This window comes from Anthonomus grandis, chromosome 6 (assembly GCF_022605725.1).
Source record: "Anthonomus grandis grandis chromosome 6, icAntGran1.3, whole genome shotgun sequence".
Lineage (NCBI taxonomy): Eukaryota > Metazoa > Arthropoda > Insecta > Coleoptera > Curculionidae > Anthonomus > Anthonomus grandis.
The window spans coordinates 11,547,378-11,562,789 of record NC_065551.1 but is presented as its reverse complement, the minus strand read 5'-3'; the positions used below and the strand labels follow the sequence as shown (position 1 = coordinate 11,562,789).

The 15,412-nt window shown below is 32.3% G+C and overlaps 1 protein-coding gene across 2 annotated transcripts in view; it reads left to right on the top strand.

Annotated features, from left to right (window-relative positions):
• The first annotated feature begins 7,114 nt into the window (after positions 1–7,114).
• The window catches only part of LOC126738063 (dihydrolipoyllysine-residue acetyltransferase component of pyruvate dehydrogenase complex, mitochondrial), a 56,123-nt gene continuing 47,825 nt past the window's right edge, over positions 7,115–15,412 (top strand). Inside the window, exon 1 of one of the 2 annotated variants that reach the window (XM_050443242.1) lies at positions 7,115–7,492. In XM_050443242.1, the coding sequence (XP_050299199.1) occupies positions 7,377–7,492 (116 nt within the window). In that variant the 5' untranslated portion in view covers positions 7,115–7,376. The remainder of the gene's footprint in view (positions 7,493–15,412) is intronic. The other variant, XM_050443241.1, reaches the window with a different exon arrangement.

Genomic DNA, 15,412 nt, shown 5'->3' with positions numbered 1-15,412 from the left:
GCTTCAACAGAGATTTTTTCTTATGGAATTTGACTCTTCAGTCTCCACCTTTATAAGTACTGCTGGGGAATTCCTGTCAGATAAAATGATAATGACTAAAATATTAACGTCATTGCCTGAGCATTTTAGACATTTTAGGTCAGCTTGGGAGTCAGTTCCAAGTGAGAACCAAACTTTAGAAGAGCTGACATCAAGGTTATTGTTGGAGGAGGAGCGAATGAGACCTACAGAAGCCAAAACAGCCCTATTTTCAAAAGTTCATGGTCCAGACAAGCGTAAGTGCCATGTGTGTTCAAAAGTTGGACATATAGCAAAGGATTGCTATTATAAAAATAAAACAGCTTATAGAGGGGGACCATGAGAAGATAAACCAGGTCAAAAGTTCTGTACTTATTGTAAGAAAACTGGTCACTTGTTTCAGGCATGCTATTTAAAAAAAGCAAAACCTTGTGATAAAAGCAAAGTCAATATGAATGTACAGATGCATGATGAAAATGATTCAAATGCTTTTATGATGTATGCACGTTAAAACTATTGACTCATTAAAAGTTTGGCACTGTAAGCTTGCACATCAAAATGTTAGGCATGTAAGAGGGTTTTTAAAAAGAAACAACATTAGCTTTGTAGACAATAACTCAGAGTTTGTGTGTGAATCATGTTTAGCTGGAAAACAGCATAAGATACCTTTCCAGAAAAGCAACTTTAGGGCAACTTCACCACTTGAACTCACCACTATAGCGAAAACGTTAAAGGTTATAGGATCTACGTAAAAGATAAAAATAAAGTGGAAATACACCAGGACGCTATCTTCCAGAAAAATCCCAAACTGTTGTAGAAAATTCTGAAGTACCAGTACCTGAAGAAGAACCAGAAGAAGCCAGTATTAATTTAGAGGGTACTCAAGAAGAGAAGGAATTACAAGAAGATTTGGAAACGTCCAGGGAAATATCAAGAGAAGAGATAGAGAGTGATTCCAGTTATGATTCTATTGATACTGAATTTAATGAAATCAAATTATAATCTAAGAAGGGAGCGCACCCGGAACAAAAGGTTTAGTCATCAAACCTTGAAATGAAATGGACTTGGCTAAAATACTGTTGACATCCTGTGAGAGTGATAATGACCCAAATTCTTATGAAGAGGCTATGGCAAGCAGTGAAGCTGCAAAATGGTTTGAAGCTATGACAGAGGAGATAGAAGCCTTGGAACAAAATGAAACATGGTTAGTAGTCAATAAGGATGATCTACATCTGAGAAGTGTTATAGATTGTGTTGTGTTGTTATAGAAGTGGGTTTAAATAAAAAAAAAGATGAAAAAGGAAAAGTTTGTAAATACAAAGCAAGAGTTGTAGCTAACAAGCAAACAGGTATTTATAACTGTGATTTATATAGCCCTGTTGTCAAGTTACCATCTATAAGGATATTCTTAGATATGCGCAATAACTTTAATTAGAAAAATTTTCAACTTGATGTATGCAGTGCTTTTTTGAATGGAGATATAACTGATGAAATATTTATAACTTTACCAAAGGGGGTAGATAAATTGGAAGGCAAAATTCTGCAGCTAAGAAAATCTTTATATGGACTTGGTTCACTGGAACTGGAAGTTGGAAAGGTTCACCAAAAAATTGGTATAAGTAATTTGATGATTTGATGCTAAGTTTAGATTTTATTAAATCTGAGAATGAATACTGTCTATATTTTAAGATTTCTGATCATTTAAAAATGTTTTTTTTTTTATTTATGTGGATGATTTGTTAGTAGCAAGATCTGATGAATCAGAAATAATAAAAATAAAAGAAATTTTAAATGAGCATTTTAGAATGAAAGATTTAGGGCCTATTAAATATTTTCTAGGGATGCTTATCACACAAAATTTGGTAAAAAATTAAATTAAACTAAATCAAACTACATATCTGGAAAATATCTTGAAACGTTTTAATCTAGAAGAATGTAAACCTATAAATATACCTATGGAAGTAAATTTTAAATTTGATGAGTTACATAGGGAAAAATCAGAGAGTCAGGAAATAGAGAATAGGTGTAGGAAAGCTATAGGTTCACTTATGTATGCCATGCTATGTTCCAGACCAGACTTTGTCTAGATGTATTTCCATTTCAATTTTAAGAAGATATCAATCTAAAGCAAGTTCACAGTTATGGCATTGTATAAAAAGAGTGCTAAGATACATTCGTGGAACAGTTAATGTGAGTCTAGTATTTCGTAAAACCAATTTTAAAAACATTATTGAGGGATATGCTGATTCAGACTGGGCTGGAGACAGAATAGATAGAAAGTATACCTCGGATTATCTTTATAAAGTTTTTGGTTGCACTGTGAGTTGGTCTTCTAGAAAACAATCTACTGTTGCATTGTCATCTACTGAACCTGAATATATTGCCTTAAGCTCAGCTGTTAGTGAAGCATGCTGGCTCAAAAATTTATTAACTGATTTTAAAATATTTAATAACGAAGTTTTAAGTGTGGTTATCTATGAGGATAATCAATCTACAATTAAAATTTGTAAGAACCCTGAGTTTCACAAAAGACAAACATGTCGATATACATTTTCATTTTATGAGACACAAAGTAAAAAATAAAATTACAGTTTTGAAATATATACCCTCTATGTCCAAATAGCGGATTTTCTTACAAAACCATTACCTGAACCATCTTTTAGAAAGTTTAGTTTAAAATGTAATTTGGAATAAGAGTGTAGACTGTGAAGTATGAGTATGTATGTGTCTTTAGGATTTAAGGTTGTTTGTGAGTAATTAAAAAAAAAAACAAAAATGTGTTCTAATACATATACATAAATAATATCAATATACCCTGTTAGATAGAAATTTTTAGTTATACATTGAATTAATTTTTTTTTGTTAGTAAATTATTTACCATTGAGGGGGGTGTTATAATGTACGTAGCGCCTTCTGGTTTATGACAATGGTGTATCATTTATACATAGAAACAAAGGTTTCTGTAATGTCTGTCACTAATGTCAGTCTCATAAGATAAGTTTTAGTTCTTCTTGTAAAAAGTTAACCGCGTGGTCATGTCCATTCCATTCGTCCATTCGTCCATTGTCCATTCGTGGTCATGTCCCTTATTATTTGTTCTATGGTCATGTCTAAAAAAAATAGTAAGTTTTCTTTTATGTTAAAACTTTTCGCTTACATTAAAATAAATATAAAAACAGTTTCGTGAGTATGTTTACTGAGATCCTCGGCCTTCACAATCCCAACAATTTCTGGCTAAATCCTAAGTTTTGTGCGGAGATAATATAAACAAATGTACTGTATAACAAATCACCTTATTACTATTTGTTGCATTCGCCTGCGGTTCATGCAACAAAATGTAAGATGGTGACACAAGTTACTATACAGTCCTTGTATACAAGAATCGACATGGAAATAAAACTTTAAACAAAGTAAACTAACTGGCCTCACACCTTTATGTAATTGACATAATATACAGGGTGGTGATTTTCAACCTATGCGCATAAACTTGGGAAATGATAGCTGATGAGTAATAATAAGTAATAATGAAAAAAAAATGTAGTAAAATATTTTTAGTTTTGGAGATTATCCATATTTTTTAAAATAAAAACCGTGTATTTTTTAACGTGTTTAATTTAAACTAATTTAAAGTAACTGTTCGAAGTTGTTTCCATTATTTTCGATACAGACTTGAGCTCGTCGAATCCATGAAGACATACTGTCGTGCCGAAAAAAAATTGGGACAACAAAATCTCCTAAATCTCTTGGTCTATTAGAATAATATATTTTGATGTTGTCAAAGTTAATTTAATTTTGTGACAGCCGCATCAACGAAATCGTTCTTGATGTTCAAAATGCCTGCATTATCTCCTCAACAAAAAAGCGATAATATACACTCATCTGATAGATGGAGTTCCTATAAGAAGAATCGCAGAAGAATTGGGCATTAGTAAAAATACCGTTTCCTTAGCTAAGGCAAAATTGCAGAATATAGAGCTATTGTAAGAAATCCAGGTTCTGGTCAACCAAAAATTTCAAACGACATTCAAGATAGAGAGTTAGTTGGCTTTCTAAGAAACAATCCGTTTGAAACAGCAATAAAGGCGAAAGAAGACACGCATTTTCCTGGTTCTGCTAATACAGCTCATAGTAGGATAAGAAATTCGAAAACTAAAAGTTGCTGTGCAACAAATAAAATATTTTTGACTGAAGCAATCAAACAGGGAAGATTAGAATTTGCCCATCAATATGCACACCAAAACAATATATACGTAATATTTTCGGATGAAAAAACCTTTCAATCGTGCAATAATGGCAAAATCCGCGTTTAAAGGCCTTCTAATACCAAATGTGATGAAAGATATACACATAAGACTAATCAAAGTGGACGTTTTAGTATAAACCACAGATGTAAATAGCTGTTTACGAGCTATTTACATCTGTGGTATAAACGTTTGGGCCCGGATTAGTTTTAGAGGACCAGGCGTTTGTCAAATAGTGCAGGGAAGGCTTAATGCCTTAGGATATTGCAATATCCTGAACAATGTTATGATGCCGTCAGTTTGTGTAGTCTATTTGCAAGATGTTATCTTCGAACATGATAATGCTCCTATACATATAGCCCAGTATAGTTAAAAACTATCTAGACGAAAAACGAATTTAAGTTTTACCCTGGCCCTCGAAAAGCCCTGATATCAACCCAATTGAAAACGTTTGGGGTAAATTGGCAAAATATATGTATAAAGATAACTTTAGGCCTAGAAATCAGAATGAATTACGCCTAAAGATAGATGACGCACGGGACCAAATAACCGAAGAATATACCAGAAACTTAATTTTAAGTATGCCACGACGTTTGCAAGCTGTAATTGATAACAAAGGTGCGCTTACTAAGTATTAATAATTTTCTATTCCATATTATCAAAAAAGATATTAGTTAGTTTTGGATTATTTATATAATGTGTTCCAAACAAAAATAAATATCGAAAAATAAAAATGTTTTGGTTCAATATTATTATTTAAATATGTAATTTTAAGACTCCAAAAATTCATAATGCGTAAATATGCATACCCTACCTAAGGAATGCGATTTACTATAATAGACTAGGAGACAATTCCCTACCTAAATTTTAATGTCCCAGTTTTTTTTCGGCACGATGGTACATGCACGAGCCAAACCAGGCTGTAGGCGAATTGCGTTACTGGCAGCGTTTATGCGATGTCGTAGCTCTTGCTCAGTATCAACTTCGTTTACATACACCATTGTCTTCATATGACCCCACAAATAAAAGTCTAATGGATTAAGGTCAGGCGAGTGAGGGGGCCACCCAACTGGACCATCACGGCCTATCCATCGTTCGGGAAACACACGATCTAAATGTTGTCGCACTGGTTGTGCAAAATGTGGTGGAGCACCATCATGAAGAAACCACATGTTCTGCCTAACGTTGAGATTTACATTTTCAAGGAGCACTGGTAAATTGTTGCGCAAAAATTGTAAATACCGAGCACCAGTCAAACGATTTTCCAGAATAAAAGGTCCGATGAGCATCCCGTTCAGAATTCCAGTCCATACATTTACAGAAAAACGTTGTTGAAAGTATGTTCTCCGTGTAATATGCGGATTTTCCAAAGCCCAGTCATGAAAGTTGAAAATTCCATTGCGCGTAAAATTTGCCTCATCCGTAACTAAAATGTTCATGGTAAAGTTTGGGCTTAACTGCTGGTGATGTAACAACCACTCACAAAAGTGTACTCGAAGCGGCAAATCTCTTGGAAGTAGAGCTTGTACCCTCTGCATATGAAACGGGTACAGCAACTTGTGCCTTAAAATTTGCCAACTTGTAGATTGCGATATTCCAAATCGCGCTGCAATTGTCCTAGTGCAAATTCCAGGTTGTTCTTCGATAACTTCTAAAATATCCTCCTCCAGATTTAGAATATACCTAGGTCTAATAGCTCCTCCATCTTGTCCAGGCCGCGGCCGCAAATTGCCAGTGTCTTTACCCCGCTGAATAACACGTAAGAAAGCCTCACATCTCGGGTGATATCTTCGGGGAAATCTTTGGGCATACACATCAGCTGCTGCCACTGCATTCTGATGCGTTTCTCCGTAAACTGTAAACCAAAACCATGTCGACAAGTTCTTCGTTTGTAAAAATGTGCGCCATTACATTTGACGCTTTTATTTTGTTCGTGTGAAAATAACGATCAAAATCGATTACAGCCACCAACAAACTAAGTACTGCTAAAGATTCCAAGCAATAAATTCCAAACATTATGACTTGTTTACTATCAGTTATTAATAAACAAAATAAGTTCGTCCGATACACGTTCTGTTGACATTTGTTTAACTTTATTTCGGGAACCAAAAATATTTTACTACATTTTTTTCTCATTATTACTCATTATTGATCTTCACCTACCATTTCCCAAGTTTATGCGCATATGTTGAAAATCACCCTGTATTTTAACGAATGAAAGATTAGAAAATAGCTTCACAATCCGGCAACGCTGTAGTGATTAGTTTGACTCTTAATAGGCTGTGTGTCAAATGTCAATATTGTGACAGTTATTTATAAATGTCAACGTTCCTTAATTAAAGGAGGCAATTTGGTAAATAACTTTAAAAAAGTGTTTTGTTTTTAATCGTTATATTTTTTTAATTTAATATAGGAATAAAGCAAAAATATTTTAGATCAATATAAAAGTGATTAGTACACGATAATACTCTAGTATACTTTTAATATTTGGGTCTGTAAGTAAATAGAAGCATAGGAAAATCGTGGTCCATATACAACATACTTTTTCGTTTCTTTTTGTTAAAGAATGGCTCATCCGAAAATTTTTTTGTTTAATGTTAATTTAATGGATTTAAGGTAAGCTTTCTAAACACCCGCTTTTGCCCAAATTAGCTCCTACTCTTTCTCGGATCTCTCTCCCATATGTCTGAGTCAAACATCTATAGCCGATTTTCAGCGATGAATTAGTAAGAACCGCGGTTATTCTTTTGGTTGGTAACTGGCAACTTTGACAGGTAAGTGTGACGTATTGTGTATTGTTTCCCCACTAGTTAACCGAGTAAGGCGAAAGGCGCTTGCTTACTCGCTAAAATATGGCTTAGTTTAGTTCATGCCGTTCATGGTTAGTGCTGGAATGACATTTTTCTGTCCTTGTATTGTGACATCAAAAAAACTGTCTTAAGTAAGTTTACGTCAGAAATTTTCATATCACCACTTCACAATCACCGACTTTTAACGTGAAGTCTTTTAAATGACCTTAGGGTGATAGTGTTCAGTTTTGAGACCCTCTACAGAGTAGTGCCACAAACATTGTGAATTATTTCAGCTGGGAATTAATAATTATATCTTGGAAGCAAAATGTTCAGAACGGTCCTCAAAAGTGATGCCGCGAAAGAAGTTGTCAAAAAAGCTATTAAAACTCAAACTGTAAGAAACATTGCTGTACAGAGCATCAGGAACAAGCAGTGTCACAGGTTTGTACTTTTTTGGCCTAAATTATATACTATTTTTTTCCACAAATCACTTACATAATCATCTGACATAAGGTATTTGGTTTACAAAAGTTGCCGATTATCTAACCTATGAATTATGATTTTAAAAACATGAATAAACCTGCTTAGAACAATGCCACGAATTTATTATCAATAATAACTTAATGTATTTTGTTTAACCTTCAAATAACACTACCCCCTATTCCAATGTCAAAGTTTCCAATTCACAAGTGTGTCTGTTGACAGGCCTACTATAGTGATTAAGTTCTTTTAAAGGAATATTTAAATATCTGCTAATTTTTAAATTAACATTGAGATTTTGGGCTAGGGAGTAACTTTCTTGAAAGAAATACTTTTTTGATTGCCAATAAGGGAATCTGATTTAACCCAGGTGATTTTTTTAACCCTTCTCTCATAGTATGAAGCTTTTCAATTCATCATTCTATAGGATATGAAGATGTGGAATTAAAACCTAATTAATTAACATGCTTTGATTTCTTACTGTGAATTTAAGCATAGCATTGTTGATGAAATGATACTACATAAATTGTGTAGGGTTTGTGTATTCCTTTCCCCCATGTCATAATTTTTAATTCCTTAATAGATACCTTTAATATACCAAGCATTTTTGCTAGGATTTCTGGAAATTGCTATTATAACTTCCAGTTGCTTGGCTTTCAGTTTGAATTGTCTTGTTGCATTTAGATATATGGTCTTGTCTTTAAGGGAATTTCAACTGACTTTTTAAAATGACAAATATGGCAATATTGAAGAATATTGTGTTGATATCATTAAACACAAAACACTGCAAATGCACTCCTGCTTTTTTATAGCTTAATTAATGATAGTTTTTGTGTTAAAAATCTAAAAATTGTGTGGTGAAAGTAAAAATTGGTTTCCAATACTTTCCTAAAATTTAATTTTTAATTTAACATTTATTTAGTATGTTTTTTTATATAGTAATATGTTTCAGCTGAAAAAGGCTAATTATTTTATATCTTATTTTGTACATGGGAATCAAGATTATCTGTCAGAATTATTGATAATATTTATGTAATGTTTATAGACAGAGTAGGTAATTAATCTCTTGACAAACTATCATTTAGATACATGATAACACCATTTTTTTAGTCTCATGTTAACAACCTGGTGATATGCCAATTTTAACTAATAAATGTAATACCTATAGATAGTAATTTAAGACTAGAGTTAGCCAGTGATAAGTCTAATGAAATTTTAAATGTAACTGATTCAAATTTTACAAATAAGCCAGTAAATAGCCAAAATGAGTGTATATTTCAAGATTTTTTTATAGCTAGTCCTCCTTTAGGTGAAGACTCTACTAGCAATAAGCCTAATCATAATACAAGTAGGGCCTCAATTCTCTTATTGAATATTCAGTGTTTGAGGAATAAATGTGATACTTTGTATTTATTTTTGGATAGTTTAGATTACCAGATTTAGTTTGAATTACTGAACATTGGCTTAATCCTGGTAAATATTTTCTTCTTCCCAAATATAGACTGGTATCTATTAGTTGTAGTGAAAACTATTCATGGTGGCACCCTTATTTTATTAAAAAGTAATGCTGCATTTGGTGGTGTATTTATACCTATATAATTTTATTATTATAGGCAAGTTAGATCATTAAAGGGAAGATAAGATGTTTGAATTCTCAATATATTTTTGTATAAGCAACTTAATCTATATATTTTATGTGTCTATCATTCTCCTTTAGGTTCATTGAATGATTTTTTGAGCACTTAGATGGAATTTGTTAAACATTACTAATTTTTCTAAGATTGTTTTGGCAGGAGCTTTAGATGCTTTCTCCAATTCCATTTATGAATCTTGGTCATGAGGTTTGTTTCCTTCTTACTTGAAATCTGCTTTGGTGATATCTTTATTCAAGGGTTGTGAGAGGGGGGCCTGGGAGAAACCTCAAACTTCCACCCAATCTTGTTGCCACCAGCTCTGCCTAAAGGAATTTAAAAACTGGTAAAGAAAATAATGTGGGAGATAGTGCCACAAGATTATTACAGACAGTTTGGGTGCCTGTCTTGTAGGAATATCCAGGATGCTGTTTACAGCTTCCTCAAACAGGTCTGCTTTGGGGAGAATCAGAGGTACTGATCAGCAGTGGTGATCTATCTAAGGCATTTGATTGTGTGGATTATGGAATACTCTTGGCAAATCTTGGGAAATATGACTTCTGGGGTGCATCTTATGCTTAGTTGAAATCATAACTTGAGGGCCGTTTTCAGACTGAGTGCATCTCAGGAAAAAATCATCTTTAACAGGTATTGGGTGCGGAGTTCCACAGGGCTCTGTTTTGGGACGGCTGTTATTCCTCCTCTACATGAATTTCCTAGCTCAACTCAACATCTCTGGACATTTGAAAACTTCCCACCACGGATTTATTGAAAACCACTGTTTAAAAAAAAAAAACGCCGAAATACGTCAAAAGGTTTGTTAAGGGGGACAACTTTCTTACCTAAAATTATGTCACCCCCTTTCACCCTCTGCCCCCCAGGGTCATACCCTTAAAAATTTTAAATGGCAAGGGGTATCGAGTAATAGCTTGTTTAAAAGGTCTTTCAAAGTCTTTTATTTTGACGTTTGATTTTTTTTAAATCGGTCGATTCGTTTTCGAGAAAATTAGAAAAATCTTTGTTTATCTTAATTTGTTCAGATAGAAAACAAAAACCTGAAAATATCAATTTTTATTTCAATAAGTGTTCAAAATGTTGCCCGTTTTTGGCCGAACAATGATATAGGCGATGTTCAAATTCCTGACGGACATTTTCAAAAACGTGTTGTGGGATATCATGGCAGCTGTCGATGATGCGTTGACGAAGTTCATCAAAGCTTTCAGGTTGGGGAGTAAACACAATAGATTTCGAATGACCCCATAGAAAAAAGTCTAACGGCGTTATATCAGGAGATCTAGCAGGCCATTCTATAGGCCCTCTTCGCCCTATCCATTTATCTGGAAACTCGTCGTCTAAAATATATTTCCAAGAAGATGGCGCTCCTCCTCGCTATGTTCTTCCCGTTCGGTATGTATTTCTGTAATAGCTTCATAATTATGTTTATTTACAGATTTTATAGGTATATAAAATCTATAAATAAATATGTATTTTATAGGTTTATATGTTGATAGTGTTTTGGTAAGTGGCAAACTGGATTTCTTTTGGGGTATCTATAAGAGTGTTAGATATTAATAATATCTGATACTCTTTGTATTTTTATTTCTTCTATTTTGTGAGGTAATCCATTACAATTGACATTTTGTGGTTTGTTATTACTGATTCTCCTTGATACCTGTTGAGACTGGCTTCCATCTTGGTGAGGGATATCCAGGTGGTTACCAGTTAGTTGCACTTACATATTTTTAAAAGATAACCAAATTGAATATTGAATTTCTGCATTTTATGTCCGAGCAGTATTTGAAGGATGGCGCCACATATACAAACTTACAAACCCTAAGAAAGTTAGATTTGGTTTATGTTGCCGTTTATCGAATTTATTTTGGAGTTAAATTTTCAATTTACAATCTAAAATCTGCTAGTGAAAAAATCTCTTTGAACAACCCTCATTGAGTGAATTTTGATTTCAGTTTGTTCTTTTATTCACCTATAATCTAGTTATAGTTAATATAATAGTTATAGTTATAGTTAATATAATAATTAGTAAATATAATAATATAATATAATATTATTTATATAATATAATTAGTAAATAAACATTTTTTAAAAGTATGTTAAAACTGGTTACATACACATGTATCAAAGTAGCTATAAATTAGAGCTTTTAAATAACCTTCTTTAAAACAAAAACGTCTCAGAAATCATTTTTAGATGTTTATTTAAAATAATTAAAAATATATTTAACGTAACTAAACCTTTAACGTAGATATTCATGCTGTCGCGGAAAATATCTCGGCATCTCAAAACACAAATATAGCGAAATGCGGTTGCCTTGTTACCGAGAAGACATTTTGGCCCTCTACGGAAGGTGCAATAATCTGAACTCATTTTGTCATTTGTAAGCCATAACTCTATTAGCAACCAGATTTTAAAGAATGAAAGCCTAGTCATAAATTAAAGGTATAAAAATAAAGCAAAACTGTATTATTTTGTGTAGACAAAAATATATTATTTTGTTACACTTCGGATTTATTGCAAAAAATAGAAATTGAAGTAAAAAAAAATATTGATTTGAAAGGAAAATTAAAGAATCGAAACAAAAAAAAAGTCAAACTTCACTGTCCTGGCCAAACAGTGTAACAATTTGCCTGACCCAGTATAATAAAATATGGTTGAAATTTAGAGAGCAGTTTATTCAATCGTTAAAATGTTGCTATCTTAGATATTGAATAAGTAATGGAGACTGACGTTTAAATTTGTTGGTATGTGGGACGCCCTGGGCATAATTGAAAATGTATAAACCCTCTACCAAGGCATAACTAGTTATATTCAATAATCTATATTTATCTAAGACTATGCGTTCATAGGCAGAAAAACAAAGGTGAGTTACGTGATATCTTAACAATTAATAATATATGCCTAGGCCTAAAACAGTGGTATAGTGAACAAAAAAAGAACCTGATAAAGCTCCTAAAAAAATAACCTTCATTAAATGACCTCAAAAAATACACCAAAATAATTTAGCAGAATTTTTGAACAGTTTGATTGATTTATTTTTTGATTTATTTACCTCTTATTTGGTGGTCTGAGGGCTCAGGGTTGGCAAGACATAAATTGAACACGTGCTGGCAGGAAACACGAAAAAATTGTTTTTTTTTTCTTTCCAGATCCAGGGTCTTTTTTTTGCTCTGCTTCCTAATAATTTTTAGCCAAGAAGGGCACAAAAATAACGAAATATAAAACATATATAGAAATATTTACATAATTAACCATAAGTTAAGAAAAAAGCTCTGCGAAAGTCTTGTCTTTCCCTTCATTGATTACTGCTATTTAATCTATTATGCCTCTTTAGACTTACTAAAAATAGATTGCAGAAAATTAATAATACTTATAGATTTGTTTGCGGAATAAGAAAGTACGATCATGTTTCTGAAAAACTGGTTGAGCTGGAATGGCTTAAGTTGATAAATTGCTTACCTATGCCTATTCAATTTTTGTATACCGACTACTTCTTTCCACATCACCCCAATATCTCTGCGATAAACTTGAATATCGCTATAATGCACACAACGTTGCCTTAAGATACAGTCATAGATTTAATATACGTCGTTTTCGTCATGCATTTTTAAGAACAGTTTGTCATACATCGCTCCGTCTACCTATAACTCGCTAAATGATAACTTTAGGAATATGAGCCTATTGAAGTTCAGGAAATCGATTGAATCCTTTCTACTATCTAGTGACTGTTACTATCTGCTAAGTGTGTTGTATTTCTTTTAATTGGTTGTTTTAGATATGTGACTCGCGAATATTTATAAATAAATATTATTTATTAATTAATCCCTCAACATATTCTGGAGTCAACAGCCACCAACACTTCAAAAAAAAAAAAAAAAATTGGTTCATAAAAAATTATTGAACCTGAAGAAAATCCCAAATACATTCGAGAGCCACAAGGCTTAAAAAAAATATACAGCTTAAAATGGCCATTCCTGGGCCTATTCTTCCTAACAAAACAAATATACCTTCATATATATCTCAAAAATCACTATAAATATAAATATAGATAAAAATTATAGTACTTAATAACTGACATAAACTCTGCATAAAAGAAATATCTACTATAAAAATCAACAATAATTAATATAAAAATCCTATAGAGAACATGACATATTAATAAGTTACTGGTATAGTCTGCATTGGTTCAGGTAAAAAAACAAAAGATGTAAAAGCTGCCCAGTTGTACATGAAATAATAAAAGATGGAACTGTTAACGACAGTATACATCTGAATATGTAGTGTTCAACTAGTTGCCACATAACAAGACATAAATATTAGATTTGCTTGGCTGAAGTTTTTTACTCAGAGAACCCAGTCTTTAAATCCTGAAAGTCATAAAATGGATTTTTTATTAAAAAGTCCAGAACTTAGGATATTTCATTAAACATCAAGGCACAATGATCTAGATCACTCATAGACTTTGCCTGCAATTTAAGATGTTCCAAAATTGGTTTGATATGTCCCCACTTAAAAGGTATATTGGGGAGTAAGTATAGCTTGAAGAGTTCTTGGAGAAGGCATTTTGAAAAAGTGCCTTAAATTATTTTAATACTAGTAAAGCACATCATTTTTGAGGGCAAAGGCTTTCACTTTCAACGACAACCTGCGACCAGAAGGTGGACAAGATTTGTATTTAGCAATTGAGATTTGGTAAATTCTTTAGTTACTTCATTAAGTTTCTTTATAGTTCTTCTATAAAGCTAACCATTGGAACTATATGAGAAATAAATATGAAAAATCGATATTGCAGGCAGGACAATACCGACGGAGTCATGTCAATAAAAACGCGCAATATTCGGATATAGTGCGAATAAAGCGGGAGATTTAAATTTAAGGTGTGCAGGTACTATATAAACTTTCATGATCAACATATCTCGCAATTTATATAGGTAAGGAAAGATGGGTCCGTTAAAGTTAAAAGGACGTCTAAAATACCATTTTTTTTTTTTAATTTTTACATAGAATGTTGAGTTTTTTGATAAAAAAGTGAGGATGAAGTAAAAAAATGCAAAATTTTAAAAATTATTAAGGATTTTCTACTTAAAAATTAATGCTTCTTTATAAATAAATAAAACAATTTATCAAAATTTATCAATTTACGTATTACAAACAATTTATCAAAATTAAACTTACCTACTTTAAAGGAAATTTTTGACAAAAGCTTATGACTTAAACATACAGGGTGATTCAAAAGTACGCGTAAATCATTCCTTAACATGGGCTTTTAAATGCTTCTAAGGGAGCTACGCCTCTTCAAATGAGGCTCTGTGAACCCGAGTTTTTTACAATATTTTTGCAACCAAACATTATTAAATGATGAAAATTGACGCATCTTATAAACATTTGTTATTGAATAATATTTTAAGTCTTAAAATTAAAAATTTAACGCAGAATCGTATAATTAAGTTCCTAATTATTATTTAAGAGCAAGGTTTATTTTAAGCCCTTAGCTCCGCACAAGTATGAGATGCCCATGTAATATTTTTGAAATTTTTGGCTCAGAATTCGATTTAATAACAAACGCTTATAAAAGAAACCAAATTTCATTATTTTTTCAAAAATATTGCAAAAAAGTTCATGGTGCATTTGCATGTGCATGGTGCATGGTTCACGTGCTTGCATTTAAAGGGGCGTAGATCCCTTAAAAAGCATTTACGCGCTCATTGTAAATTATTTATCTTATTTTCATTACACGAAAATGCTCCTTAAAAAATTACGCTTACTTTTGAATCAATCTGTAATTAAGTAATTCACAGTTTTTACTACGTATATTGTTTATGCAAAGTCAATTAGTACATCAGCAATTTGTTTGGCAGGATTTTACTGTATCACTTATAATTTAAAACATGCTATAATAATGCGTAACATGCCCAGCGGATTACTGATGATCCAAGTACTTCGTATAAATAATACGATTCTTATGCTAATAAAAACTAAATACATTTTATATATTCTAAATACTTTTGTATATTTTATATACAAAAGAAACTTAATTATTCTATAAAGATAAATAAATACATAAAAATCCGAGTATACTTTCTATCTTTAGAGTTTAAACGCCTTAATGTGCCTTTTGATTGGGTCTGTTTAAAGATATATTTTCTCCTAAATTTCTTTTTACTTTTATTCTTTTAGATCCAATTTCTACACCTGATGGACGCCCAGCCTGCACTCGTTTTGCTCTTTTTGAAAA